Source organism: Schizophyllum commune (genome assembly GCF_000143185.2).
Source record: "Schizophyllum commune H4-8 unplaced genomic scaffold SCHCOscaffold_1, whole genome shotgun sequence".
Taxonomy (NCBI): Eukaryota; Fungi; Basidiomycota; class Agaricomycetes; order Agaricales; family Schizophyllaceae; genus Schizophyllum; species Schizophyllum commune.
In genome coordinates this window covers 329,737-357,116 of record NW_026089538.1, presented here as the reverse complement: position 1 = coordinate 357,116, position 27,380 = coordinate 329,737, and the positions used below count along the sequence as shown (strand labels likewise).

Below are 27,380 nucleotides of genomic sequence, written 5' to 3'. Positions count from 1 at the left end.
AAGCATGGACACACTTCGGACTTTTCGGCAAGCGCTCGGCAAGCCTGCCGGGGACCCTGCCGCCCGATTTCCCACCGCGGAGGGAGGCTCTGCGGGGTACGGAAGCTGATGGTATATCGCATCGATATACATGCGGCTCTCAGCAAGACCCGTAAAGACATGGATCTCCTCCATTCTGCGCTCCCAGATCTCGCCCAGCGGCCATAAAATCCGCGCAAAGGGCGCGCAGCGAGATCGGAAAATTTCCTTCTTGGTGGCTGAGGCTGGCGACCCTGATCTGATGGCGCCGTCGCACCCTCGCGATAGCCAGCGAAACGAACATCATATGACGGCATGCGCGGTTCGAAAACATGAACCAACGGCGAATGGCCGGTTTTGCGACACGCCTCCTCTCGGACGAATGCTGGAAGATGTTGGACGAATGCGGACAGAACGAGGGGGCGCCGCGGTGGAACGAGGGGGCACATGTCCAAAAACACGAGTTGTCCCTGCAGCACGACCAGAACACGTTGCGTAAAACGGCGCTCGTGCGCAGGAATCTTTACGTGTCTGTGGCAAGCTGGAACTTGGCTCGACCGAGCATGCGTCCCGGTGACCTCGCGTTGCTGATGTTGATCTCCCTCAAGTCCTGCCTCCTGCGGTCGGCCTGCCCAGCTCCTGAGACGCCCGCTTGACGATCCATCGCGCCCGATGCGCAGAAGATGACCAAAGATGGTCACCTCCGCTCATTCCGCATCCAACTCTGATCTCGACTCTGATCTCGAAAGATATACGCCCTCAACGAGCAGAGTTGAGCCCAGTTGTCAACGATCCTGAGCGCGGATGCACTGCCAAAGAGCCTGGAATGCATCCGCAAAGCGTCCGCCATTCCCGCGACGGGAGATGAACTCATCCGCGGAAGCATCATACATCCCCCATGGGGGATCCCAGCGACGCCGTCGCGATACGCGCTGCGTCCGTCTCGATCTCTCCAAAGGAGAACGTTGAACGTAAGGAACGATAACCAAAGTCATGGACGCTCGCGTTAGCATGCCAGCCAAAGCCCCTCTACTCAGGAGGCCTATTGGACGTTGCACGTCTTCAGTCGGCTTCTTCGCGTCGCGCGCTTCCAAATCCTCCTTCAGTTCTGTGACTGCCGTCCGCAGTCGCGTAAGAACTTGAAGAAGCCCAACGCAAAAGCGGCCGACGCCTTCGCCAAACCTTGGCCATAATTACGAGCTTCCCGGCGATAAGAGGCTTTACTAATCATCGAACGTGAATGCGAGAAGATGAAGGGAGAACGCCGCACGTCACACGCTGCTGTTCCGCATAGCGAGCATGAGCGTAGGTGTAGACCGCAATCGGGATGTAGCCGCGTCGAGGACGTTGGCGAAGATGGCCGCTTCAGGACTGCATCACGACGCCCAGTCACTTGAAGTTACAAAGCGGCAGTCAGCTAACTTTCGTAAACGTCAGTGAGAAAGACCTAAGCGCAACCCTCGGGCATCAACACAAGCGGGACGCAGGCCCTGAGGGAGGTATGACATGCACGTGACGAATGTTCTTCGGCAAGCGCCGACGAACATCGCGCTGATACAGCGGCTCATTCGAACCCGCTGCGCGTAATAAACGAGTTGAAGGCGCGAGTCAATCAAAAGCGCCAGGGCTGTGCAGACTTCGCCTGTGCTTCGAAGTTGTGACCGATAGACACGGACGATGCAATCGACAAGGTCGAGCAGGTAGGGCAGAAGGTTCGAAGAGGTGGCAAATCCACTTGCGGCGATTGCGTTTTGCCTGCGTCTTAATGCCCAGGAGATTGATCAGGTGCTTGCTAAAGAGGGGAGAGAATTATGAGGAGGGCGAGGCGATGCACCAGGTGGGGCCCATTTGATCGCACGGGGTATATGTATGCTCTGAACAAGCTGGCGTCAGCGCATATATATGCAAATTCGAGGGCGCAGGCGCACCCTGGGATGGACGACTGGCCATGCCCTGACAAAAGGGCTGTGGAGCTCCGCAGGCGTAGTTAAAGGGTGAATGGCACGGTTTGGTCTGCTTGTGCAAAGGTGAGGTGGCGTATATCTTTGCATAGGTATAGCGTGGTGCCCTTGGACCGTTGCCTTCAACATCATTTCAGCAAATGAGTCCTTAGAAAAGAGAGCACTACAGCGTACCTCATCCATCGCAAGCACTTGGTACTCCATGAGCGGATTATGGCCGCCGCTCCCCCTCGAAGGCCGGCTGCCGGATGGTTGCCCTTCTCCGCTTTCTGGTGACCGCAGTGAGCATCCTGACGTCGCGCTCCTTCGAATGTAAGATACTTCTCACTCTGCGAGGCATACGTATGCTCCCTGAATTTGGGAGGAAGTGGACGGCCTCCATTTTGACCTGAGGGCGAAAGTGAGGCGGTTGAGTAATCGCAATGCTGAAGGAGAAAAAGACGCGACTTACTCGGCGAACATACCTTTATATCGCCGTCCTCGCTGTCCGCAGCAACGAGACGGTTGTCAGAGCGTCCTCAACCGGCTGCGAGGCGACGGCGACGCGCTTTAATGAACGCGCTTGCGGAGATAATGAGATCTCGCGTCGACGCGTCCGCTCCGTGGTCACATCGCCACGTGAAAGTCTATCACATCGGGCGGACCGTCTCTTGCTCTCTCTTTCCACCACCATTCACTCGGATGTCCGGCTCTTCGGATGATCTCTGAGGCATTCATATTTTCCCTGTGTTGACACGTTTCGTGCCCTGCTTGGCCAAGTCTCACGCGATCCAGCACCGCAATACATACACCACATCTCTGGATTTGGCTAAGGCTCTATTCCCTTAGCAATCCCACAAAACATTTTCAGAAAAAGACTGAGGAGTTTGCGCTCTGACTTCATCTCGAACTCCATAATTCCACCATGCATCCCATCTCATCGGTCCCAACTTCACAATGAGGAGGCTTTTGGCCGCAGCAGTGACGCCCACTCGGCAATCTCCTTACAAGGAGCTCAAATGGAGCTCGATATCTGTCTTCATCCCTTGTATCGTCTATCACGTTGACTCCCAAGAGAAAGACGCCCGGCTATCTCAGCATGCCGAGAGGTGTTAGAACACGGAAGCTTGTGGGTATTATCCCAGCTACCATCGCGCACAAACGCCACTGACCCACAATGCATAGGCTTTGCAGCCGCCTCGAGAAGGCATTCGGCGCATACTCCGTACTCAGGCAGGTGAGAAGGGAGTCCCACTGGTAGCCCAATTCCGAGGGCTCACCTTGTCAGCGGCTCGACGCAGGCGAGGTTGATTCTGGTACTCCAAAAAGGGCTTGAAAAGACTATGACCTGCGGTCCTCACATGCACCCATCAACGGCGCGGGATGTCGGTATGAAGTCCGTCTTCTCACGATCCGCTTAAGCCTTATCGTTGAATAGGACGCTTCAAGACCAGGGCACGAAAGCCATCCCTCGACCCGTCGTTCGTCTCTGATGGCGCTCTATCGGGCTCGCTGGTCGTCATGCCTGTCTTCCCACACGTGTGCGCTGATTCGTTATACGGGTTCTACGAAATGTCCTCATCTCTGTAGAAGGTCTTCGCTTTCTCTCTGACGACCACCATCCCTAGCATCGCACCTCTCGGGCGAGCTCGAGAGATTATCCAGACGTATCCTCGTGCTCGCAGGGACGATCCGGCCGACTTGGCGAGAGGACACCATCCGCACGACCAGGAACTATCCAATTTTCATCAACCGACCTTCTCACGCGACCGAGGACAGAGGGCGGCGCGGCACCCCAGTTCGATTGAACCGAGAGAAGTATAGAGATATAAAGGCCCCGCCCGCAGAGCGCGACGCGCTCGAGAGCGACATTCTTCCGTGACTGCGGCCTGCGGTATATAGCTGCTGGCGAGGACGGCGGCGACTTCGCTCAATGACTGGGCCGCGATGGCGGCCCCTACACACCCGGTGGTCGCTTCCGAGGTGGAGTTCTTCACGATTATACTGAAGCAGGTCTCGGTGAACCTTGCAACCTATGGTTCGCCCTCGCGCTCCCTTTTGAAGGTTTTGTGCGTTGACGCCTAAGGTAGGTATACAAGTGGCGCTGTACATCGCGACAATGGCAGCCCTCGCGTGAGTGGCTTTTTTCTGAGTTTTCGCTTCCAGTTGTCTTCGCGAGACTGACTATCGTTCTCTTTCAGTCGCACCAAGTCCAGCGCGTGGATCCTGAAGCTCGCCATCACCGCGCTTCTCGCGTTCTCCACTATAGGCGCCGCGACCCACACCACCTTCTATACGGCGCAGATGCCGCATTACAGCAGGCGACCTCCGCCAGGTCTGGAGGAAGGCCTGCTCTTTCGGCTAGACATCGTGCTCAATGTCGCGTTCAACTGTAACGTGAGTGTTTTTGTGCTGGACGAGACTGGATCGAATTGCTGATCACAGATCGACTGATGCTATTCATCGGTTAGTTTCTTATCAGCGATGCGATCGTCGTGTGGCGCGCGTGGGTCTTGTATACGGATAGGATCGCAGTGAAGGTTCTGCTTCTTTTCTGTATGGTCATGAGTACAGGTATGTCGCCAAGCTTAACTTCCCTCGCGCTTTTGCCTGAGTCGGCGTGCAGCCGGCGTCATCGCCCATACAACTTGGCTCATGCTGACCTACGGGCAATCCATCCCTGGCGTCCGTCGCCTGATCATTAGCCTTCCTCTCCTTTTCACGAATTTTGTTTCCACTGGATTGATCTGGCATAAAGTGTGGTACGTCTTAGGACTTGCATCCCTCGCGAACAAATCCTGATGAGTGGCTAGGTCGTACCGCCGTGCGGTGAGAGCCCTGCTGGGCCGACAACGCAACTCGACATTAGCAGAGAATATCATGCTCGTCCTCGTCGAGTCAGGATTTGTGTATTGCGGTCTGTGGGTACGTGCTCTTGTCGTTCTTCTGACGGGCCGAAATTGATGATTTCCAGGTGTTATATGTGGCAATCAACGGTGTAGATACAGGTGGACCGCACCCGAATCCCGCATACGGCGTCATTTTGACGGCCTACCACAACATCGCCGTGCGTGCACGGGTTCCTCTATAGATTCATGCTGACGACAACCATCCTTCAGGCCATCTACCCAACCTTCGTCGTCCTCATCATCACGATGCAGCGCTGTACAACGCAGCAGCTCATCGCTACTCATGCCTCCGTCTCTGTCCAGTTTGCATCCGACGAAGCCGTGCTATCTTCCGACGAGAGCAGGTCCGAGCCCGGTTCGTCAGGCTCTAGGCCAATCTTGTCCACAGGAAGGTCGACGAAGATCACCAACACGGACGAGTATTATGACATGGATGTGATGAGCCCCGATTCCGAGCGTCCGAAGCGGCCTCGAGAGAGCGAAGAGTGGTGATAGGTATATACTTGAACTTTTTGTATGTGTATCGATCATGATTTGTGTGGGTTATGTGTCGGCGAATTCGATGGATGTTGTATTTCCGGTCGCACTTATATCAGGGTGGTCGGGCGTCAAGCGTTAGGGCAGAACTATTGGTCCTCGCAGATGGTCCGAAAACCTCTGTTCTCAAACGCTATGAGAGAATAGTTATACAACACCAAAGAGTGACACCATGCACGCTATACTAATCAGATAAATAACGATGCCAGAGCGAAGTCCATAAATGAGCGAGTCAAACTAGGTCGAACAGTCCAGTGGATATATAACAGGTACTTAGGGGCTTTCGTGCGTCCAGAGTTTACGCAGCCGAACGGATGATAATCGGGAGCTGCGCCGTCGCCTCTGGCTGGCTGATCAGAGCAGGACGCTGCACGACCGACGCGCGGACCTTGAGGTCATCCACCGGTACGGCAAGCTCGAACTCGAAGGCGCGCACGAGGATGAAGAGGAGGGCTTTCATCCTGTATATCTGGTTAGCTCGTGTGTTCCGCGGCACTAGAGAAGTGCAACGTACTCGGCAATCGAGAACCTGAACCCAATGCACGCATGCGAGCCGGCAGAGAAGGAGAACAGGTGGCTCCACACAGAGGGGACGTTTTTGATCGCGTCTGACGGCGCGTCCCAGCGGTCGGGGTTGAACTCGTTCGCGTCCTCACCCCAGATCGACTTCTTGCGGTGCAGGCAGTGAATGGGAAGGAGGAATTGCTGGCCCTTGCGCACTCTAATCAACTCTCGTTAGCATCACCCTTCGCATCTCACCTGTCACTCCAACGCACTTGATCTCATAGCACACCCGCCCCTTCTTGTCCGTGTATGGCTCCTCAAGCGGCACCACGTCGTCGCGCATCGCCACGCGCGCGGTCCAGGGCACGGGCGAGTAGAAGCGCAGGACCTCCTTGACGAAGTTGTCCAGGTACGGGAGCGAGTTGAGCTCGTCGAGCGTGGGGGTGTCGGTGTCGAGCGTGCGCAGCTCGTCGCGGAGGCGGGACTGGACAGCCGGGTTCTGCGTGAGCTGGTGGATGGCCCAGGTGGTGCCCGTCGCGGTCGTCTCGTGCCCGGCGACCATGAAGGTGGGGACCTCTGCGCGAGGAGTGAGGGGTCAATGCGAGTGAGTGAGTGGAATGGAGAGAGGGACACGCACGCGACAAGACATCCTCATCCGACATCCTCAAACGCTGCGGCAAGTCGGCGGCCATGTTCGCGCGCACGAGCAAGGAGAAGAGGTCCCTGCCCTTGAAGTCGCTGCTGCCCGTCTTCTCCGCTTGTTCGGCCTCGGCGCGCGCCTGCGCGAGCAGGTCGCGCCCGATGCGGTGCATCGTCTCCATCGCCGTTTTCTCCGCCTTGTCGCCGGGGCCGGGCTACATGCGAGGGATCAACTCTTCAGTAGAGGGCGCAAATGAGATAGGTGAGACGCACGATCAGCCTCAGGGGCGGGATCCATGCTTGCAGGAGCAGCCACTGCCGGCTGTTGACCGGCGCACCGAAGAGAGTGCCAAAAGCCCTGCTGAGCTCGCTCGCCTCCTCGCCATTGTCGAGGGTGTTGAAGTCGTAGCCAAAGCCTGTATCCTGGGTCAGGGCCTGAATGGCAGCGGCGCAAGAGATGGCGTACCGGCTTTCCCGATAACATCGAGCGTCATGCGCGAGAGCTCGCGGAGCACGTTGAGGTGCGCGGACTTGCCGCCCTCGGCCTGGATCGCGCGGTCCCAGCATTCGCGAAGCTAGGGAGGGGCATGAGGGCGAGGCACTCCGCGGATTCGCAATGCTCACCTTGACCGACTTTTCGAGGAAGATGGGCGTCAACTCGCGGACTTGGTTCGGACCGAAGGCCGGGCTCTATGCAGTCAGGGTCATGTTAGGCGCCGAAGCTGCATCAACAGTCGGCCTAGCGCGCACCATGATCCTGCGCTACACAGTGAATGAGCATGAGCAGCGTCGGCAAAATACGATCCACGCACCTGCTGCTTGTGCTGCTCGCCCTCGGTGATCAGGATGCCATCACCGACTACGCGCCCAAGGCTGTAGCGCGTCGAGCTCGGCTTCCAATAGATGTCGTCCCGCGTCGAGAGGTGGTGCAGCGCGCGGGTGTCCGTCGTCAGCAGTCGGTCGCTCTGAGACGTGCGAGCTCTCAGCACGGATTCCTTGCGCAAACATGGCGCCAACTCACGCCCGCTATGCCCACAACCTTGAAGACGGGTCCATACTCCTCAAACCAGCGCGCCATTGCGTCGCCCGGGTTTTTCTGGCGGAAAGGGGGGGGGGGGGGTACGCGTTAATTCACAGGCTTCCTCTTTGCGATTGTGAACACGCACCGCGTCCCTCAGCATCGCAAAGTGGCCGACGAGGAACTTGCGCCATCCTGGATGAGGGGGGCCCGGAATGTCCTTCGTAGGGGACGTGTACCGGCGATACAAGGATCTCGCCAGGATGGCCCATCCCGCCACGCCGAGGAGCTTAAACACAACATCGCCGTCTATCACCAGGTTGATGTAATCCATCGCTGATTCGAGTGTTAGGTGGTATGAAGGATAGGATGCGTTCGGGACGAGGAGAGGGGGAAGATGGGTATCTCTCCCGCCGCCTGTGCCAATATAAGGACGTCCATTGCGACGATCGTCGCTCCGGGCACCTCGCGGGTCTAACCTGCAGCTGCTGCGCGGTCCCGCGGGAGATCTTCCGCCGGCGCAACGGCGGGGATTTCCGCCGCATATCCCATCGCACGTGGCGGTCCGGCCAACCCACTCGAAATCCAACTTTGTCCTGAACTCTCATCTTTCTTCGCTTTCTCCTCTACAGAGAGACTAGCTCCGCCTACTCGGCCTTGGGCTGCACAAGAGCAAGAATAGAGAGCCGGAAATGACGCGCAGGCCCGCCAGCACCCACCTCGGTCCTTCTGCAATTGAAGAGGGGCGAAGCCTGCGAAGGCGAGGACAGAGAACATCTGACTGAAGGCGCGGATAACTGTCGACCGGCCTGTTTGCCGTGGGGTTTACCGACGTCGTCGTTACGCTCGCGGCCGCTTTGCTTGACTTGACTGCCCTAGCGAGCTTTCTATGGCACTATGGGGATTGACGTTCATACCTCGCCAGCAGCGATGGACGAGTTCAATGGGGAAGCAGCTAGCCGACCTTGCGAGGGGGCCTCCTGAAGGACGAGCTGGTGCTAGTGGTCGCGCAAGGCAAGATATTGATGTGTCCAAGCGGCGAGCCAGCCGTCCCATCTGGGAATATCCCGAGCTCAACCTGAACCTCGACGCAGTCCCCGTCTGCCTGGTTCTTCGAAAACGGTCAAACGCTGAACAGTTCCGACACTCCTTTCTTCCCACATCACGCCGGCGAAGTGGATGACTTCGAATGGTGAGGCCCTTCGATGCTACTTCGTCCGCCCCAGGACTCCGTGCGATCCTCGATCCTGTTCTTACCGTCGTATCCGGCCTTTCAGCCAGCTACATCCATCCTACGCGTCATCATCCGCGACATTCGCAACATGCGGCGTCCTCGCACGACACATTCTTACGCCGCTGGTCCGATTTTGCAGACGTCAAGCCGCCGCCCTCGGTGAGAGCGCCATCATGACTTGGACTGCAAGCACTCTTCTGCTCAAGCTTTTGCTTCTCCGGTGCATTGGCCGAACGATAAAGGATGCTCTACGTCGATGCCCTTGCTTGCATCTGTCTCTCGAAAAACGTCTTCACTCGCGCGCCTGATTGGTACTGGAGATGACTCGGCATGTCAAGTGTAGAACGCGCGTACAATTCCAGTGGCCGTTCGCTCACACCATCCGATTGCCTCAATACGGTACGTGGGTCAGCCGCAAAGTGCCTTTTCTATTCGCGCCAGCAGACGCACCCAGAACAGAGATGTCAATCTATCCGAGCCGCTTTGAGGCGGTTCAGCACCGCCTCCCCCGGTATTCGCGACAGGCTATACAGGCTTGTAATGTAAAGACCGCTTGTGTTCCGCTGCGCCGTGGTCCGAAGGCGAGGTTCGAGAGGCCTTGGATCGTCGTAGCAGCAATTGGCGTCCTAGAGTCGCGCTCGTCGGGGCTGTCAAGTTCACGTCGCGTCCGTCGACGATATCGCGCTCATGTGCTAGTCAGACAATGGCATACTGCTCGTGTACTGCTGCGTGTCGAATATACGAGGTATACGGTGTACTGAATGTAATGGGCCTGGTTGAAGTTCGAAGAGCGATGATACTGTTCGACGCAGTCCGCAACACTCAGCAGTGACCACGTCCATATACACGTTTCTCAACATCTCGACGGCAGCGGAGACCCGGCAAAGGCAATGAAAGCTGTATTTTGCACCGCCGACGAGCCAAGGACACGCACAACGAGCGCAGCACCAAGCGCGCCGCCACACGACGCGATCGGCGGCAGTGGCTTACATAACGCAAAAAATTGCCCTTAAAGGGACGCGCGCCTTTTGCGGTCTCCATTGTTTCTCCACCCACCGTCATCATCTCCCCCTTCACGACCACGACCACACGACTATGCCGGGCTCCATTCGCATCTCGTCCACGAACACGTCCCCCGCGTCGTCGCGATCGCACTCGCGATCCTCCTCCGCCGCGCACTCTCTCCACTCGCCTACGTCCCCCGATCGCACGACGTCAGGGCCCGCGACGACGAACACGCTCGCGGTGACGCGCCTGCCCGCGTCCTTCTTCGACCCGCTCATTCTCGACATCCTTCGCGACCACTTCGCGCAGTACGGCCCCATCAATCAGTGGGCGCCGCTGTCGGGCTTCGGCCGCATCCTCGTCGTCTACGAGCGCGACGCGTCTGCAGAGGCCGCGCGCGAGGCGTGTGGGACCATCGTTGTCGAGCCGACCGACAGTCATGTTGCAGCTGAACCCATCATCCTCAGGGTGTACCGCGCGGACCGCAATCCCCTTGTCGGCGAGATGGAGGCGGTGATGAGGGAAAGGCAGCTGGCGCCGCCGCGGCCGGAGCGCAACTTCCTGATCAGCCCACCGGGGAGTCCCCCCGTTGGGTGGGAGCAGGCGCAGGAGGAGCCGCCGAACTCGGCGCCTCTGGCGGAGGACCTGATCCACGCGCTCAAAGCTCTGCAGATCAAGCAAGAGGAGGCGACGCAGACGCAGCGCGGGGCGGTGACGCTGCTCGATCCTGCGGAGCAGGGTGGTGCGGGTGTCGGTGTCTTTGTCGAGGACTGCGACGTGCCCTCGGAAGAAGAGGAAGAATCTCTGAAGGTCGGTTGGGAGCGGAAGGATCGCGGTGACATAGAGGAGGACTACATGTACGGCCAGCTGCCGCCGAAGTGGAAGCCGGTGACCGCGATGCCGCCGATGGCTCCGACGTCGATGCCCCCGATGAGGGCGTAGATTTATGGTGAGCGTTCGTCTCTTTCTTCCCATGAGATGAAACCTTCAGACCTGTTCCGACTATGGATGAGGATTTCTAGATTGCCTAATTTTCTCTCTGATCCCCCTCGCTCTTCAGCCGTAATCTTCATCATTGCTGACCTTCTTCCCTCAGGCTCACATCCTCCACGACCTGCACCCTTTCCCGCGGACTGACATCATCTGTGAGCCTCTCCTCCCATCCAATCCATACACGCTCTCCCCCTTTCCCCAACGTGATGAAAAGAAATTTCAGACCTGTTCCGACTCAACAATGGAGACGAACATATCATTGCCTAATTTTCTCTCTGATCTTCTACCCACCTCATATCCCTACTCTTATAGCCCCGTACACGAATGCTGACCTTTTACCCAGCTCCTTCGCGCACAAGATCCAACATCAGCATGCTCACGATCACGAACGTCTTGCACGGGCTATCATATCTTCTCTCGTATCATCATATCCCCTCTCGTATCTATACCTCGGACCTTTGCGCGTGGATTATGTCTAATGGCTATCGCGGCGAACGCATCTGTGCTGCACGTCGCCGTCTATTCACTGCACGTCGCCGTCTACTATTGCTCTCTATCGAACTGGACTCACTGTACTATACTCTCGGCACTCGAACGGATGTATCAATATCAATACTGGCTTGGATCTTTCCTAGGAATAATGAATGGGAACGGGTTCTCTTCGTTAGACGAGGATTGGTGTGGGTACATATGCGACCGGACAGGATCTGAGGATGAGGAGCCAGATAAACTCGAGTGATCGAGAACTTGGCGTCGAAATCAGGTCGGTTCAACAGACGTTCGCCGAATCGATTTCTGACGAGGCTACGGTACTCGAGCTATACATGCGACCCAGTAATCGCCTGAAGCTATATACACAAAGCATCGCTGTCGCACATCGCCGTCCCTTCATCCACTTCCTCCTACCCCTCCGGACGTGCTATATCGCCCACCGCGATCCTTGACGCGCGTCGGCCGGTAGCATGCGATTCCGGCACAAGTAGTCCCTAGTGAGTCCCCACCCGCTCGTCTCTCTTGCCTTGTCCGACCCCTCGCGCAAGTTCTTGTTTTCTGCCCCTCGCGCACGATCTTGTTTTCTGGCTTGGTCTCCTTCTTGTCCTCTGCAACCGTTTCAAGAACGATCCCGCAACCGGTGCTCTACCTGCGACTTCTTCGCCTCGAGCGCCTTGACACGCTCGTCCTTGCTTGCGTCGTAGGAGACAGTAACTTGGTTGAAGCTAAAAGGACGTGAGTGGGTAAGACGGTGGAGGGAGGGTGGTGTTTGGTGGTGAAGTGGAGCAACGATGGAAGGGAGAACGTGGCGAGAAAGTGAGGGCGATCAGAGGGGAGAGGACAAGAGAAAGTAGGTGACACGTACGGGTTCTCAGGCGACTTCTGGAACTGCTTGTAGAGTATATCCTGCGGGGCGATGAGTGCGATGCAGTGTATGAATGCGAAGGGAAACATACCTGCATCTGCTGCATACGCAGGCCGGGGTGCTAGGCAAGCGTCAGTGAGTGGTGCAGCGAGATGGGAAGGACGCCGATCGCCTACCTCCTTCTTGAGGTTCGGCAGCTCGCGCTCCTTGTAAGCCTCGAATGCTGCCTGCGCAAATGATCAGCACGCCGAGACGCTTCATGATCGCACCCTCATACCTTGAAGCGACGCTACAAACCAAGCAATCAGCACAAATCCCGCACCATCGACAAACACAGTACGCACCTCCGGATGCCTCTCCAGCCCCGCCGCCTGCGAGCCCACGCTCGCCTTGTCCATCTTCGCCGTCACCACCTCCAGCAGATCGAGCGCATTATCTAGACCCGTCGCCGTGTAGCTCTCCGGCTCCTCCGGCGGCGCGTCCGCCTTCTTGGGCTCGGGCTCCGCGGCGGCAGCCAGCCCGCCACCAGCGGCAATTGCCCCAGGTCCAGCGGGCTTCGGCTTCGCCGCCGCCTTCTTCGCGCCGGCCTTGGGGGCGGGCTTGGGCTTTGCGGCGACGGAGCTTTCCTCTTCGGCGAGGAGGCGTGCGTTTTCGGCCTTGCGGGCGAGCTCGGCCTTGCGCTTCTCCTCCTTGTCGACGTTCTTGTTGGCCTTGCCGCCGTCGGACCATTTGGCGGCCTCTTGACGCTCCTGAGGTCGGTTGAGATGCGCTGGGGAGGATGTGATGAGTGAGCAGACGCACCTTCTCCGCCGCGGCAGCGGCCTTCTTGTTTGCCTCGTTCTCTGCCTTCTTGGCGCGTCCGGACTCCTTCTTTGCGTTGCCTCCCTTAGGTGCCATGTCGTCGCCTGTAGTCTGTCGGTGGTGGTGGTTGGTGGTGAGCAGGAAGCAAGCCGGACGGGAGATGACGCTAGCCTTCAATCTAATCTTATCGGTGATCGGATCGATTCAGTTAGGCGCCCTCCGGCACGGTGAGCACGCCTCGAGGGGAGCGTGCGTATCGATGGCGGGCGACGTATTGAGCGCGCGAGGCGGTGCGCACGACCTTGCCTCCTGCATTCAGCTCGCTCATACTCGACCCTTTCCTCGCTCGCGCAAACATGGCCGCCGACATTGGCAAGTGGGGCAATGGGCCGCATTGTGAGTAGCCTTAGGTTGTGGAGCGCAGCTACTGACGTTGAGCATGCCAACAGATGGCCCTGTCCTCTCCCAGACTGAGCTCTACCTCCTCCGACCTGAGCTCGAGCTACACCCTATCCTCACTGGCTCCGACGGCTCCTTCCACCTCGTTATGAACATGCAGACGGGTGCGTCCTAATGTCAACCTACCCTCGCTTGACTTCAACTGCGCTCCAGGCCTCATGGGCGGCTTCAACGCGGGTTCCGCCGCCAGCGACAGCGAATTCGTCAAGAAGGACGAGCCCGCGACACTCCCGCGCGTCCAGCAGCTCTATATCATCTCCGACCTAGCGCCGTGGTGCACGACGGTACATAACGACGCGGGCGTGACGTTGGAGAATATATGTCGGGCGCTATTTCAGCAGTGAGTAGGCTTTCGTCCTCCTCACTGCGTCTGTACATTGATATATCCACTTCTTCCCAGATACACCCAAGAACAAGTGACAGAAGCCGAGATACAGGCCCTCCCTCCACGCGTACACGACCACATTCAGCGCACAGCCGCACATCGCGTTGCCAACCAGGCATACGCCCCCACCGCGCCTTGGGGCGCCTACACTCCTACCAGCCCCGCGCCGAACCGGTTCCAGAGAGTTGGTGAGTACTTGATCTCGCGTCGTAGCTACTAGAGCTCATTATGAACCACAACAGACTGGCTCCGCGACCGCATGTTCCTCGAAGGCCTGCGCAAGGACCCAGACTATGTGCGCGGCCGCCTCGGATTCGACGCGCCGAATATCTTCATTATGATTTTGACCAGCTGAGGTACTGGCCCGAGGAGGCGTTTGTTCGTTGTGGACAATTTCACATACTGCTCTTCAATGTATCCGTATCCACCACCTGTAATAACCGGATCTCAAGCGACCTTTTCGTCGTATGAGCAGACGCGACAGAAAGTCGAACCGTGCGACAGAGCCCCTATCTCTTTATGGCCAGACTCTGTTCCCACGGTTGCTTCTCTGTCTGCATATCCCATTTCCTTGCTCAACTGTTCTGCTCACGCCGCCGGCCATGATAGTACTCTGCCGAGGGAAACCACCCGTTCTCTGTGATACCGCATCAAACGGTGGCTTTGTCGTACCTCGGAGGAGTGCCATGCAGATCAGCGCTCAGGCGATCCGACACGCACGACCTTGAGAAATACCTCTCGGGCGCTGTGTCACGTTCAGCGTTGCGCCCTCGAGCGCCAAATGGTCTCCGTTGTATATTCGACCTCGCGTGCTTTTCAGGTATCCACGACCTTGCAAATCACAGAAGAGACCCTGCATAACATGTTGGATCGCCTCCCTTCCCGCGGTGGCAACTCTCCGGGAGGGTTGTTGCGTGAGCACTTAGGGCGTCCTAGGAAGAAACCCCCTCTTGCGCAAGAGCAACGCCTAGCTATGCAGCCTATTCGAATCCCGAACCGCATATCCGTCTCTCCGCGCGACGTACCCGAACATACGCTTCCTACCCGACCCTCGCATCTTTCCGAATCGCCTCTTCGCACCTCTCCGAACCGCACTTTCGCATCTTTCCGAGGGCCACCATCCGTGACGGAGGGTCCACTACCCGTTCCGGAGCGTCATAGCCCCCCGAATGCACTGCATCGGTATCCCGGATTATAGAAAGCAGCGGCGGTGACATGGGAGTAGCGACGGCAGTCGATGTTGGCGCGTTCCTGTAGCCAATCGAAAGACGAGTGTAGCCAATTCAGCGCGTCAAGGGCCAATCCCGGCGCGCCAAGGACCAGTCCCGGCGCGCCATCCCCAAACATCACTCACTCTTCGGCGGCGCGCACCTGGCGCATATAGCGCCAGGGCGCGCCCGGTGCGAGGCTTTCCCTCCTTTGCTTCTCTTCTTCCGTTTTATTTCATAGACGTGCGCGGAGCCCTCGAAGCAGCTTCACCCCGCTTCGCGCCCTGAACGCGCCGACAATGAACGCGTCAACCGCGTACAGCGAAGAGGAGATCGCGGCGTATGCGCGCCTGTATGAGGGGAACCTGATCCCCATGTATGCGACGGGTGAGTTCATTGTTCATATATCAGGCTCGGGGTCGAGTCTATGCGCCCAGTGCATGGTGAATGTCTTGCTAACAATACCTATCCGGATGTGAACAGTCGTGGGTCTGGCATGGGTGTACTATGACTGGGGTGCGTACATACATGGTCCTTCTTGCGATCCTGTCGCTGATGGGGTTTATTGTTCACAGCATTAACGATCGATGACGAAGTGCGCCTTCTGTGCTATCCGAACCTTGTGAGGCCGCCTACTGACGCTATTCTGTCAGGTCCGTTACGTCTGGGTCCGTCCTTCGTCGCTGTCCCCAGAGACAATTCATGAAGACTCATTATCGCATACAGCCGCAGAAGATGAACGTCGGGAAGGCCATATACCTGTGGGTGCGTGCAGTGCGACTATCTCTGATGCGCTGCCTGCTAATCATCGTCACGGATAGATACGATACTATACCCTTGCTCTATTAGCGTACGACGTCTTCCAGATACAATGGCTCGCTCGAATACATCCCGCGATGACGAATCCTATGCTGTGCGTGTTCCCCCTTTGCATCCATTTAGTCGCTCACAGTATTTACCTATAGATGTATAATCATGGACCCCGTAGACCGCCTGTCCGGCGCTGTCCTTCTCTGGTCCGTCGAGATCATCATGCAGCTACGCATCTACGCGATCTACGAACGCTCGGCGAAGGTACGTCGTCCCCTCGTCAATGTCGCTTTCACCCTCCGGCCATATCCATGTCTCGATCATATGACCTGCACGTACCGTTAATAACGCCCGAACTCACCACACGCCCATCCCAGGTCGCCTACGTCAACATCTTCCTCTTCCTCATCTCCATCGCCGGCTTCTTCTACGTGCTCATCACTAACGTCCTCCTCCGCGAGGACGCGATAAAGCACGTGCTGGACCTGCCCCTGCTGGGTTGCCCAGCGATCCAGACGGCGACGGAGTGGGCGCAGTGGTTGCCTGGTAAGTGGTGCTGCCGTCGGACGGTCGAACAACATGCGCGTGTATAGGGGCAGCAGACGCGCACATACATCCAGCATGTGAGCTAACTTGCATCCTCCAGCGACAATATTCGAAGGCATCCTCTTCGGCTTCGTCCTGTATCGCTCGTTTCGCATCAACTTTCGTAACTTGCGCGCCGGGCGCGGCGTCTCACTCTACGAAGTTATCATCAAGGACCACATTCGATATTGGGTGGGGTACGTCTGTGTCTGCTACACACTTGTCCCCTTCACTTCTGTTTCTCATTGCCTACGCGCCTGCCCTATTACCCATACCCACCTTTTCCTCGCCCCTCTCACGCTTTAGTTCGTTTTTTACGCCCGACACCTAACCGCTTACTTACCGACCTCCCCTCCAACGCAGAGTAAGCACCTTGCTCGTGCTGTGCAACCTCATGGTCGTCGTGCGTTATCCTCGTTTGCGCGCCCATGTCCCTGACACGAACGCGCTTTTCTTGCATTCTTTCAGGGAACGACGAAGATTCCGTGGTTCGGGTTTGGGTGAGTGGGCTGTTTCCCTGATCTTTGCTGTTCAACCCCTTCCCGGGCCTGTATCGCTGGCTTCTGGTGCATCGCTGGCTTCTCAGTTCCTTCGGACGTTTCCTCTCTAAGATTACGCCTCTGGCTTTTTTTCATCTTGGGTGCGCTTTCTATTGCGCCTGTTTCACAACGTATCATGTCCCCCTTCCCCTTCCATTGTCATACGAGAAATGATTCTACTGCGCGCCCACACATCGCTGACTACGCGCCCGAACGACTGCTAACTACGCGCCCTTTCAACTTACTAACATTGCGCCCAACGCAGCCCCTTCCACGCCGGCCTCGGCGTGGCCACCACGCGCATGCTGCTCAACATCCGCGAGGCGGCCGAGCGCACCGACTATTCCATATACCTCGGGACGGCGCCGAGGAGGGACAGGAGCGATGGTATGGCGTTGAGGACTTGCGATTGTTGCTTGATTTGCTGAGAAGTACATACACAGATTCGGAGACGCTCAATGAGTTCACGGCGACGGTCGAGTTCAGGCCGTCGGGGAGCGCTGAGAGTCGGTGGGATGAGGAGGAGGAGACGATGGAGATGGGGGCGATAAAGCATAGTCAGAGTGTTCTGGAGGCGAGGCCCACGACAACGAAGGGTGCGCAGAGCTTGACGGGACCGGCTCTCAGCTGGGAACCGACGCATAGTCAGGCGTGTATGGCGTACAAGCGGGAGAGCCCGTGTCTTCGCCACGGGTGCCTCAGATAGCGCGGCTTTACGGACGCCCACCTTTACTTGTAACCTCAGATGAATATAAGCCTTCATCCAACGACCGTGGGTTATATTGGCCTTACTGTACTGGCCGTCTATCACTTGCCATGTGCTTTTCTGTCCCGCCCGTTTGTACGCAGAGCATACGAATAATCGGCCTTACTCCCGTCGACGTACTCTGACGGAATAGCCTTATTTTGATGGCCAGGCCAACAGTCTTGACAGCCGCACTCCGCCATCGTGGCTGTCGCGCTTTGAGAGCCGGCGTGAATTACGCGTGATCACGCTTTTCTTTGAGGCTGGCAGAGCATGACAGCCTACGCGGACCCAGGACAGTCTGCGGTCTCAGCCTTACTCTCAACGGTCGGCTGATCAAGCCGCCTCGATGGTCCTGTCCGCACGTATATGCAAGCAATCAGGAATCCCGAGTTAGTTGTGTTGCCTTCGCCACCGTACCCGTACGTCATTCGAGGCTGTAGAAAGAGGTCAATGTCATCTGCCTTACTGCTAGTCAAGATGTTGTAAGGCATGAGCCTTACTTCCATCGCGCGGATTGGCCGATGTATAGACGCGTGAAGGCAGCACTGAGCGCGCCAGCAGACGCATCCCCGGCTTTGAGGCAGTTTCGCTTCGAAGACGGGACGTGGTACTGTGCAAAATGGTGGTCTTCACCAGTAGGGCATGTCAGTCGCAAAAGCTGTGCCTTCGTCCTGCCCGGTGCCGTCAAGACGGAAGGCAGCTACCTCACGGTGTGGGTCCGCACCGCAGGCCACGGCTTGACAGGAACTAATCAGCCTTACTCGCAGGCAGGCACGATAAGGGCGACGCTGTATTAGGCGGTACCGAGGAGTACAGATGGCGCCAGCAGGCCGGCATGACGGGCGGACACAACTTATGTGCGCGCCGCTTGTCGCCACGTGCTGGATTGATGGGGGCCGGCCCCAGCTGCTGCTCCTTTATATTGCAGATGATCGGACGGAGCCGACGCAGAGCTGAGTTAGGCTTGCGAGTGGGAAAGGCCGAGATTATTGCTAATTCATCCTGAATGTACTCACAACATCGTGTACCGCCGGAAACAGAGAAGTACGAGGTAGCGTAGCTACAGTCATGAAGCCTTTTCCAGTTATACAGCATTTTACAGTCATACAGCCTTCTACAGTCACACAGTCTATTACTGCGTCGCAGCTAAGACTTGCCGTGCTACCTGCACTCAGTGCCCGGTGACTTCCGAGGAAAGAGGTTATTGACTCTGAAAGAGCGCGACGCGCGTACCCAACAGTCGCAAGCAGTGTCATTCAGACAAGTTGGATCTCGAGATGCGTGATAGAAGGAAAGATACGCTTTGACTCTCTTTGACGGCGTCGGGTGGCAGGAGCGCTGATGGCGACTGTTGTTGGTTGTTGATACGGGAGGTACCGCTGGACCTACTCACATCAGCACGAGCAAACAGACGCGTACTTCTTGCCCTAACCCTGACCGCGGCTCCTATCTGAATATCTCTTCCCTCCTTCCCAACGACTTCGAACTTCAGAGAAGGCATAATCATAGGATGCAATAGGTTCGAAAGATATAGGATAGGTCCAAAGGAACGAATAAGATAGGTTCGATGAGAAGGTTGATAAAATATGTTCGTACGAACGTTCTATTTATTTGACAAGTTATACATTTGTACCCTTATTACGACACGGCTATTCAGTACACAAAAAAGCCCAGTACGGACAGGAGAAGAGGTATATGTAAGCCAACAGGGAGAGAGGGATATGTAGTACTACAGTTGGACAAAACACGAGATACTGTGTATGAGATATAAAATATGATGCTGTTCGTAACCAGAGTGAGGAAAGGTAATGAAGCAGAGTACCGGAGGGAAGCAAGTGAGACAATGCTGCGAGCAAAGCATGCGATGGGGGTGCTGATGTACAGTGTAGAGTGATCGTGCGACGGGGCGAACCACCGTGGAAAGCAAGCAAGCGAGACGATGGGGGGAAGGGGAATGTCGTCGGGGACGTCGACGTCTATGCTGGCCCTTTTCGCGCCGCGCCCGCAGCAGCGACCGACGCCGTTCACGCCTCGAGGCTAACCGCGCGGGACAGGCAGCTCGGGGTGTACGACGGGCGCGAGCGCGTGCGGCAGGAGCGCCCGCCCGCGTCGCGGTAGAGCAGCAGCGCGGCGACGACCTTCGCGCGCGTGAGCTTGTCCGCGTTCTGGAAGCCAATGTGGGCGGGCTGGCTCTGCGCGACGTTCGTGATGGGCTGCAGGGGCTCGGACGGGGGCGGGGGAGACGAGCGGGGCGTGGGGGCGGGCGCAGGAGCGGCGGCGGCCTGGACCTTGACCGGGGCCTGCTTGGGCGCGGGCGGGGTGGCCGGGGATGAGGGGCGGCCTGCGCCGCGCGCCCCCGCCGACGGCGGGCCCTGGTATCGGGGAGGGGTAGTGTGTGCGTAAGGCATGTTGGGCGTAGATTGGCGTCGGCCCCGCGGCTGGCGGCCGTTGCCCCAGTTATCGCGCGGGCCGCGGCTGGGCGACGGAGGGCGGGAGGCATACTGCCCCCTCCCATCCCAGCGCGGCATGCGGTTCTCGATCCCCGCGCTGCGCTGCGCCGCCGTCATGTAGGCGGCCTGCGACTGCGGACGGCGGCGACCGTAGTCGACCTTCTGGGGGGCGATCGGGTAGGGCGAGGGGTGCATGTTCATGGGCAGCGCGGGTACGTCCTGGCCCCAGATATCGGTGCTGCCGAAGAGGCCGTTGCCGAGCGACGCTGGCGTCGGGGAGCGAGCGGCCTGCTGCTGGCGTGCAGCGATCCCGGGCGGGCATTGGGGGGTATAGTGGGATGCAGCCCGGTTGGCCGGCCTGACGACCTGCATGTTGAGCACACGGGACCGGGGCGGGGGACGGAAGGCGGGCTGAGCGGCGTAGAGCGTCGAGGAGGGGAGCGACATGATTATAAGATTATGGAATAAGACAAAAAGTGGACAATGGGGACAATGTCGGGAATGAGACGCAGAGGGGCGAGCGAGATCTTGCGGGCGGGAGAGGAGACGGGCAGCGGAGCCAGTGGATATATGTAGCCCTCCCGGCACAGCCACCATTTCAACATCCGGCGCTGGAGTCCGCACTCGGTCCGATGGCAGCTCCTCCTATGTTGCTATTTTATTTTATTTCTTTTGTCTGTTCTAGCCATACGCGTACCGACTCACCGCCTGCCACCCCCAGCACGCCTCCCTGCAGCATGTCCGGCCACGACCAGCACACATACACGCCGTTCATGCACATATGGGGCAAACGCGAACCGATGGTTGCCGTCGGCAGCCCCGCCTTTCGCACGCGGTCCATCACGTGCGCGGACGAAATTTGAACATCGTACTTCCCGAGTTCGCCGCCGCACCCGCGCGACTCGAACCGCCCCCGACCGACAGCTTGTTACCAATGCGATGCGGCCAGCGCTGCACAGTCTCAGACCCAGAGGGAGGATAAGGCGCGAGTAGAGGCGCATGACAGCGGCGAGACCGCTCCAGCTTCCAGAACGTTCCGCCCTTGCCCCGCTGAGGTCACCTGCTGCTCGCACCTGCCGCCTGGGGATAGACCCTTTTCGGGCCACAATGGCCCCGTGCTCGTCCGCGAGGCAGATGCGATCAGCGAGAAGGACACGGACAGGGCGGCGCTATTTCCTTCTGCCTATTGTTCTGCGGGGGGAACGTGGCCAGCCAGCGCGCGCACCGCTGCAGTGACTCGCAGCGGCATCTCCCTCCGCCCATCCCTCCCTGCATCCTTCCATTGTGCGCGGTGACGTGTGCGAGCATATGCGCGCGCAAGGGAGGCGCACTCTGCGTCGGGCGTGGGAGCTGCGAGAGCGTGCGCCACCGGTGCGGCTATCATGCCAGGGCGGTGCGTGCCCACCCTAGTCTCAGCCACATCATGTTCGACATCCCTCCCCCATCATAGCTGCCTATCGAACCGAAAGCAACCCTCCTGTCTGGACGCTGCGATGCGGTGTCCAGCAACCAACGAGATTCACCGTCTGACGCCCTCGCTTGACTTTACTCGTCGGCTATCCCCTACCTGTGCGGTTGCTGCTCATAGGGACACCCGAACTCGGAGCCCAGCAAGCGATCTAAACGTATACGGGCATGCCGTGCCCCTCATCAAACACGCACAGGGCACGTTCGGGTGGACTTGACGTTAGTCAGGACTTCGAATCAGCGGAGTGCCACTGGGCTGAATCTGCGAAGGCGCGTCGCCTAGATGGGCGCGGAGGATGGACTGATCTGCCCGCATTGGTCTGAATGGCCATCACCGTCACCCAGAGCGTCCATCTTTCCCCAATGCGTCTGCCTCTCGCGCCGTCCCGCACGGCCGCATACTTCTTCGTCGACTTCCACATACTTCCTCGTCGACTTCCATCCTCCGCGGCGTCTTCTGGGCTGTCTCGTCCTCCGATGACCGTCTTGCTCCTCACGATGGCGTACGGCCTCGGTCTCCTCGTCAACATCCCTTGACCGCCCTGAAGGATGTAGCGCTTTTCATCCACGATGTTGGGCGCACCATCCGCGACCCTTCGATCGACTCCTGCTCAGGTTCCGTCGTCACGGGTCCGCGGACGGTACTAGGCGGATGCCTCCGTCTCTCAGGCCCCATCCCTGCGGCTCCGTCGTCGCGGGGCCGTAAGTCTTGCTCGTCGCGTGTTATCTGATACCCAGCTCGTCCCGCATACGTCTCGCACGTTGCGTGTCCTCTGATATCCAGCTCGTCGCGGGACCACATACGTCTCGCACGGCGTAGCATGACTGTCTCGCTTGCGCTCCCTCCACTCCTCAACGACGACCATCTGCCTCCGCCTCTGCAAGCGGATAAGACTTTGCGGTACCGCGATGTTGCCAAGTTTTCTCGGTACCGTCATCGTCGTCGACGCGATTACACGTGGTCAGTTCGATGTCTTCCAAGGGTCAAGTTGATGTCTGCCAGGGTCAAGTTGATGTCTGCTAGGGTCAAGTCGATGTCTCCCGGGGTCAAGTCGACGTCTCTCAGGGTCAAGTCGACGTCTCCCAAGGTCAAGTCGACGTCTCTCAGGGTCAAGTCGACGTCTCCCAAGGTCAAATCGGGCGTCGCCAGTGCCTTTTGAATTTACGGGAAGTCATCCAATATCTCCTCGACCTTCGATGCCTACGATAACGACACCTTGCGCGCCTTTCCGCGCCCTCTGGCATGCCGCTTCCGTCGAACAATGGTGGTGGATTCCGACGAACGGTGGTGTTGGCTTCCGTCGGACAATGGAGGTGGCTTCCGTCGAACAATGAAGTGGCGCAGGCCGGCAGAATTCGCAGTCTTCTCATCAGGGCTGGTCGTTCTAATCAGGCTTTGGCGTACTAGGGGCAGGGTTTGGCTACCGAGCATCAAGGTCTGTCGTTCCTGGATCAAGTTCGTCGTTCAGGATCAAGCTCTATCGTTCTAGGATCAGGCCTCCACCAGTCCATCGCGCCACCGTATTCACTCGACCACGCACTTGTCTATGTCATCAGACACCGTTGCCGTAAAGCTAGTCCCATCCCGGACCTGCGTGAATTCATCCGAGCTCCTCTCGACTTTGCGTGCGCCCCTTGGCTATGCCGTCACCATCCCCGCCGAATGAATTGATACTTCCCTCCATCCCCACCATCTCGCAACAACTGCGTCCCCGTATGTGTGAGTGCGTCCCCATGTGCGTCGAACATAGGAGAGCCCTGCCCATCGGGGAGTCCCGTCTGACCCTGCAGCGTTCATATCAGCTCTATCTATCCCACGGCATTGAGTGCGTTCCGGGCCCATGAAGGCCGTTGAATGTTCTCCTCAACTGCCATGCGATTGTCCGCCCGCAGCCATTCAGCCTTGTTCGCGGGCAATCACCCGCTTGCAGGATCATGCTTCTCCTCACCTTCTGCAATAGCCTTACTCACCCGGTGCCGTACTTATCCATTCGACGTCGTACTTCCTCATTCCACGCCATCGTACTTCCTCATCCCACGGCATTGTCCTCCGCATCCCGTGTCATTTCCCATACCGTAGATGCCGTACGCTATTCTCATCCTGTACCGTACCAGTCAACCATCCTCATTGTATGTCTGCCTCCGATTCCACTTGATGCGCCGCAGCATTCCACAGAAGTCTACATCGACGTCCAGTCAGTGTAAGTCGGTGTACTGCGTCCTGGGCTAAGTGTATGCTGTGAGTGATCAACGGTGCGTGCATGGAGCGCGGAGGATGCACGCACTGCCGAATACACAGGATGGAACGCATGTTTCGTCGGTCAGCATTTCATGGCGGACTCTGAGGACCGTGGAATGAGAGCGCTTGTCGGACGGAACACATGCTTTGTCGAGCGGGCCTGTACAGCCCATCTCGCACAACGTCCTCGTACAGCCTCGCGTGCAGTGCCCTAGCTAGGGCGACCACCGGACGGAACTGTGGGCTACCCAAGCGCTACCGCATTCTACCGTCCGCAACCCCACGCTATCGTCCGCGCCCCCGGATCCTCATGTTATCACCCGGGGTCACACGGCTGTGCGAAAAGAGTTTCCTGTCATAAAGGTCCGAAACGTGGGAAGCAAGAAGGAAGGCTGGCTTTATGGCCGTAAGTTGCCCGATTAGGAAGGCCTTGTTGTGATGATCCGGGAGAAGCGGGGCGGAGGCAATTGCGGGCTGGCAGGATGCGCTTCGTGAGGCTTCGCGATAATGCGAGTGCGTTCGATAGCAGTTGTGGTGGCGAGGGGAGTCGTCAACGTCGCCGCCGCTTGTGGGGGTTGGCGATGGGGATTGAGGATGAGCTTGAGGATACCGGGAAATGCCAGCGAAGTGACGAGTAAAAATCCAATTGAAAGCGTGCATAAATATGTGCGTACAGACGCGCGACAGAAGCGCCTATGGATACAGGTCTAAATCTATATGTGTATCCTTCCTTTGCAGACATCAATTTTTTTCCCTCCAAGACGTTCTCGAGGAGTCGAGGCGCCGCGCAAGCGACGAAGCAGTATGAAATGGTGCACGAGCGGGTGCCATTGGATGGCATATAAGCTTCTCCTGCTATCAGCCGAGAAGGAGCAAAGAGACGGCGGTCAATGCGCTGTATGGTAATGGGTCAGCAAGCGATCCTTGCGCGCGATAAAACAAAGCTTACGCTGATGAAAAGAACATGAAGGAGTCTAGAATGGAGGTGAGCACGCTCGGCGGAAGGAAATCGATTCAGAATGCTTACATTGGAACAGAAGGAACGCCTGCGATGCGCGTCAGAGGTAGGAGGGTGAACCGATGAATCCAAAGTGCTCACCGAGACCGTGTTCAAATCTGCGTCTGGACCGGCATAGAGAGATGTAACCATGAGTTGGCTGTGAGAGCGTAAGACCAACATGAAGCGGCTGTCAAGCTCCCCACTTACTTTACCAACGCCGGGGTCCCGCTCAGAAACGTTGCCACAAACCGTTCGGCCTTCGCATCCTTGGGAATCATGCCGCCGCCGACCATAGCCTCGACGATGAAGACCCCAGCGACGGGGATGACGATGAGCTTGACAGCCGTGCTGAAGACCATGGCGGGTAGGGGTAGTCGGGAGAGCGGGCGAGGAAGCTTGATGCGTGCGAAGGAGGCGCCGAGGAGGATGAGGCCGGAGGGGACCACGAGTTGACCAAGGAGGGATGCTAGGGAGGAGGGGGACAGATCATATCAGTATGGAAGGACAGAGAAGAGAAGAGAAGTGGGAGAATGCGAGTCGCGTAAGTGATTCACCTGTATCGAGGATGAAGTACAGTGGCGGATTGCCGTCTGGCCCATGCCAGGACGGGTTGCCCGTATTGACGAAAAGCGCCTTCAGCTCGGGGACGAGCGCGCAGGGTAAGGAGATACATATTGTGACCACCGTCGGATGGAAGAGCGCTTCCGCGTAGTGCAGAGTGCGCAGCACCGTCCGAGGTAAGGCACGCTCCCAGAATGTCGTCGGTCCATCTGAGTCCTCCGCCACCGAATGTGACGACGACTCTGCGATGGACTTGTTCGCGACCGACTTCCGTGCAGAGTCAACACTTGCTGAGCGGCTGGCGAGCGATGGTGGTGGTGCGCCGGGTACTGTGCGTGGGCGCTGAAGGTTCACAGATGGCCGTCGCCCGCGCGCAGAGACCGCGGACGAAGACAAGCGTGATGAACGTCGTGCGAGCTGGATATCAGGATCCTCAGCTGCATTCTCAGCGAATGCCTCCTCCGCCTGCGTCACAGGAGCCACATCCAGCGCAGCTGCACCGCGGAGGATGTCCGGTTGGTCTAGTACGCCTCTCTCCACCGTCGAGACGTCCATCTCCTTGCGAGAACCGCTGAATTCCTTCTTCGCGTCCATTTCTTCCACGTGCTTGTGAAGGACGTAACGAGCGATGAGCCTGCCTACTGGCTTCTCGTACCAGGGCACGCGCACGAGCGCAGCCTCGCCTTGAGGTATACCAGGGAGGTAGTCCCACGCAAGGCTACGCGCGGCGCCGATAACCCAGAAGGTTATGTTGTTGACGAGGATGAAGATCGAAATGAACGATATACCGAGCTCGACGTCCGTGGAGGGGTCAAACGGGGATTGCGCCATAAGCGTCACGACGACCGCGGTGGCTGTCGAAGGTGAGGTAGAGCGCAAAAAGCTCGGCAAAGCGGCTTACGAAGATTGCCCCAATTGCTGAGGCCACAAGCGACGAGGATGCCCTGCCAGAAGTTACGCGGGACATAGCAGAGCTCGCGAATGACCAGACCAGAGATGAAGCCCAGTACCTGGTACACGATAGCAAGCAGCGCGAGCGGCCCCATAGCCGATATGTTGCTATTATTGAAAGATGGCACAATGCTGGAGAATATGAGGCCAGGGAGCGACACGTTCAGCATCACTTGCGACAGCCCGCGTGAGGCGGCGGGGGTGAACATGCCCTTCTTCGACACCACGAAGCCCAGGAAAAAGCCGATATACCTGTTCATCGTTCCATGAGTGGGCGACCTGCTGCAGTGGCCGGACCACGTACATCTTGATCAGAGGCATGCAGCCTGCGTAGATGAGGTACCCCGCAGATTGCGCCATCGTGATGGTTATGAGGAAGAGGGGGAACGCGCGGGGGAGGGTGCGGAAGGCGGTTCAGTGGTGTTTTCGTGAGAAAACGAGGCGCATGGGGGCTGCGAACAAGCTGCGACCGAGTCAGAGAGCGAGCAGGAGGCAAGATACGTACGAGAGGGCATGCGATTGTGAGCGGCATTCATTTCAAAACGATCAGAACGCGCTCGGCGATCCTCGGCTTTTGCCATTATCTTATCACTGTACTTTACTCTTTTCAAAGGCGTGTGGGTTGTGGTCTCTCGATGGTCCAGTAGGCCCTCAATCGTCTGGAGACCATGCTAGAGCGCTGACTTGAACGACATCGACAACGGTTGACCTTGCCCGACTCTCGCTTTAGCTGGAATCGGAACAATAGCTGCTTCGTCGCAAGTTGCTTACTTCCGGGCCCACCTCGCGTGACCTCGTCAATTCCGCGAGTGATCCTCCCAAAGGCCCGAGACCACTGCGCCAGGAGACTGATTTCCGGCTAGGACATGGAGTAGGAGATATCTCACCGTCTCGCACTATTCTTGGAGACTAATAGGCAGCTGACTTTAGCCCTTTCGCTTGCCGTCGGCCGTAACGTTTAGGTAGAGTCGGCGGTCGTCGTAGAGCTTAAGCACTGGGAAGGTGCTGGTCCGGCAAGGGAAT

The 27,380-nt window shown here is 57.8% G+C and overlaps 9 protein-coding genes across 9 annotated transcripts; 5 read left to right on the top strand and 4 right to left on the bottom strand.

The window, feature by feature from the left end:
* Nucleotides 1-3,905: 3,905 nt before the first annotated feature.
* Nucleotides 3,906-5,359, top strand: SCHCODRAFT_02483667 (uncharacterized protein; the record flags this gene model as incomplete). The annotated part of the gene is made up of 8 exons (XM_003035428.2): nt 3,906-3,996; nt 4,049-4,091; nt 4,160-4,355; nt 4,430-4,532; nt 4,585-4,720; nt 4,772-4,883; nt 4,933-5,025; nt 5,078-5,359. The coding sequence occupies 8 exons, from the start codon at nt 3,906-3,908 to the stop codon at nt 5,357-5,359; spliced, it is 1,056 nt and encodes a 351-aa protein (XP_003035474.1).
* Nucleotides 5,360-5,508: 149 nt separating this feature from the next.
* SCHCODRAFT_01147271 (cytochrome P450) lies at nt 5,509-7,835 on the bottom strand. Its single transcript, XM_003036249.2, has 11 exons — nt 7,714-7,835; nt 7,569-7,643; nt 7,360-7,512; nt 7,298-7,309; nt 7,172-7,237; nt 7,014-7,122; nt 6,821-6,963; nt 6,546-6,762; nt 6,181-6,484; nt 5,919-6,125; nt 5,509-5,865 (listed from the first exon to the last, which is right to left on the bottom strand). Exons 1-11 carry the CDS (start codon nt 7,726-7,728, stop codon nt 5,703-5,705), a joined length of 1,464 nt encoding a protein of 487 aa, XP_003036295.2. The 5' UTR covers nt 7,729-7,835; the 3' UTR covers nt 5,509-5,702.
* A 1,951-nt stretch (nt 7,836-9,786) lies between these two features.
* SCHCODRAFT_02604277 (uncharacterized protein) lies at nt 9,787-11,711 on the top strand. The gene is made up of 3 exons (XM_050344096.1): nt 9,787-10,753; nt 10,901-10,949; nt 11,141-11,711. Exon 1 carries the CDS (start codon nt 9,895-9,897, stop codon nt 10,744-10,746), a length of 852 nt encoding a protein of 283 aa, XP_050202622.1. The 5' UTR covers nt 9,787-9,894; the 3' UTR covers nt 10,747-10,753; nt 10,901-10,949; nt 11,141-11,711.
* Nucleotides 11,562-13,092, bottom strand: SCHCODRAFT_02604275 (DUF1014-domain-containing protein). The gene is made up of 7 exons (XM_003036250.2): nt 12,956-13,092; nt 12,499-12,903; nt 12,432-12,443; nt 12,331-12,381; nt 12,246-12,275; nt 12,155-12,195; nt 11,562-12,014 (listed from the first exon to the last, which is right to left on the bottom strand). The coding sequence occupies exons 1-7, from the start codon at nt 13,049-13,051 to the stop codon at nt 11,909-11,911; spliced, it is 741 nt and encodes a 246-aa protein (XP_003036296.2). The 5' UTR covers nt 13,052-13,092; the 3' UTR covers nt 11,562-11,908.
* A 104-nt stretch (nt 13,093-13,196) lies between these two features.
* Nucleotides 13,197-14,222, top strand: SCHCODRAFT_02604273 (uncharacterized protein). Its single transcript, XM_003035430.2, has 5 exons — nt 13,197-13,351; nt 13,405-13,518; nt 13,568-13,754; nt 13,815-13,987; nt 14,042-14,222. Exons 1-5 carry the CDS (start codon nt 13,312-13,314, stop codon nt 14,152-14,154), a joined length of 627 nt encoding a protein of 208 aa, XP_003035476.1. The 5' UTR covers nt 13,197-13,311; the 3' UTR covers nt 14,155-14,222.
* A 929-nt stretch (nt 14,223-15,151) lies between these two features.
* SCHCODRAFT_02707747 (uncharacterized protein) lies at nt 15,152-17,647 on the top strand (the record flags this gene model as incomplete). Its single annotated transcript, XM_003035431.2, has 13 exons — nt 15,152-15,394; nt 15,491-15,523; nt 15,583-15,602; nt 15,661-15,675; nt 15,734-15,772; nt 15,874-15,920; nt 15,973-16,081; nt 16,195-16,363; nt 16,464-16,599; nt 16,766-16,805; nt 16,871-16,902; nt 17,207-17,328; nt 17,385-17,647. The coding sequence occupies exons 1-13, from the start codon at nt 15,307-15,309 to the stop codon at nt 17,645-17,647; spliced, it is 1,113 nt and encodes a 370-aa protein (XP_003035477.1). The 5' UTR covers nt 15,152-15,306.
* Nucleotides 17,648-19,172: 1,525 nt separating this feature from the next.
* Nucleotides 19,173-20,703, bottom strand: SCHCODRAFT_02604261 (uncharacterized protein). Its single transcript, XM_003036251.2, has one exon. The coding sequence runs from the start codon at nt 20,584-20,586 to the stop codon at nt 19,714-19,716; it is 873 nt and encodes a 290-aa protein (XP_003036297.1). The 5' UTR covers nt 20,587-20,703; the 3' UTR covers nt 19,173-19,713.
* Nucleotides 20,704-22,427: 1,724 nt separating this feature from the next.
* SCHCODRAFT_01347011 (uncharacterized protein) lies at nt 22,428-22,766 on the top strand (the record flags this gene model as incomplete). The annotated part of the gene is made up of 1 exon (XM_003035432.2): nt 22,428-22,766. One exon carries the CDS (start codon nt 22,428-22,430, stop codon nt 22,764-22,766), a length of 339 nt encoding a protein of 112 aa, XP_003035478.1.
* Nucleotides 22,767-24,474: 1,708 nt separating this feature from the next.
* SCHCODRAFT_02604251 (uncharacterized protein) lies at nt 24,475-27,008 on the bottom strand. Its single transcript, XM_003036252.2, has 8 exons — nt 26,662-27,008; nt 26,308-26,609; nt 25,400-26,260; nt 25,053-25,311; nt 24,945-25,002; nt 24,873-24,891; nt 24,795-24,819; nt 24,475-24,740 (listed from the first exon to the last, which is right to left on the bottom strand). Exons 1-8 carry the CDS (start codon nt 26,715-26,717, stop codon nt 24,704-24,706), a joined length of 1,617 nt encoding a protein of 538 aa, XP_003036298.1. The 5' UTR covers nt 26,718-27,008; the 3' UTR covers nt 24,475-24,703.
* Between the last annotated feature and the right edge of the window lie 372 nt (nt 27,009-27,380).

Coding starts and splice junctions, on each gene's coding strand:
- SCHCODRAFT_01147271 (XM_003036249.2), bottom strand. Junction 7,513..7,568: donor AGGTTGTGGGCATAGCGGGC/GTGAGTTGGCGC, acceptor CGCACGTCTCAG/AGCGACCGACTGCTGACGAC. Junction 6,126..6,180: donor CGGGTGTGCTATGAGATCAA/GTGCGTTGGAGT, acceptor AGAGTTGATTAG/AGTGCGCAAGGGCCAGCAAT.
- SCHCODRAFT_02604277 (XM_050344096.1), top strand. CDS start 9,895: ATGCCGGGCTCCATTCGCATCTCGTCCACGAACACGTCCCCCGCGTCG.
- SCHCODRAFT_02604275 (XM_003036250.2), bottom strand. CDS start 13,051: ATGGCACCTAAGGGAGGCAACGCAAAGAAGGAGTCCGGACGCGCCAAG. Junction 12,196..12,245: donor TGCGTATGCAGCAGATGCAG/GTATGTTTCCCT, acceptor ATCGCCCCGCAG/GATATACTCTACAAGCAGTT. Junction 12,015..12,154: donor CAGAAGTCGCCTGAGAACCC/GTACGTGTCACC, acceptor ACGTCCTTTTAG/CTTCAACCAAGTTACTGTCT.
- SCHCODRAFT_02604273 (XM_003035430.2), top strand. CDS start 13,312: ATGGCCGCCGACATTGGCAAGTGGGGCAATGGGCCGCATT. Junction 13,352..13,404: donor GTGGGGCAATGGGCCGCATT/GTGAGTAGCCTT, acceptor GCATGCCAACAG/ATGGCCCTGTCCTCTCCCAG. Junction 13,755..13,814: donor TGTCGGGCGCTATTTCAGCA/GTGAGTAGGCTT, acceptor ACTTCTTCCCAG/ATACACCCAAGAACAAGTGA.
- SCHCODRAFT_02604261 (XM_003036251.2), bottom strand. CDS start 20,586: ATGTCGCTCCCCTCCTCGACGCTCTACGCCGCTCAGCCCGCCTTCCGT.
- SCHCODRAFT_02604251 (XM_003036252.2), bottom strand. CDS start 26,717: ATGGCGCAATCTGCGGGGTACCTCATCTACGCAGGCTGCATGCCTCTG. Junction 26,261..26,307: donor CAGCAATTGGGGCAATCTTC/GTAAGCCGCTTT, acceptor CACCTTCGACAG/CCACCGCGGTCGTCGTGACG. Junction 25,312..25,399: donor GTACTTCATCCTCGATACAG/GTGAATCACTTA, acceptor CCTCCTCCCTAG/CATCCCTCCTTGGTCAACTC.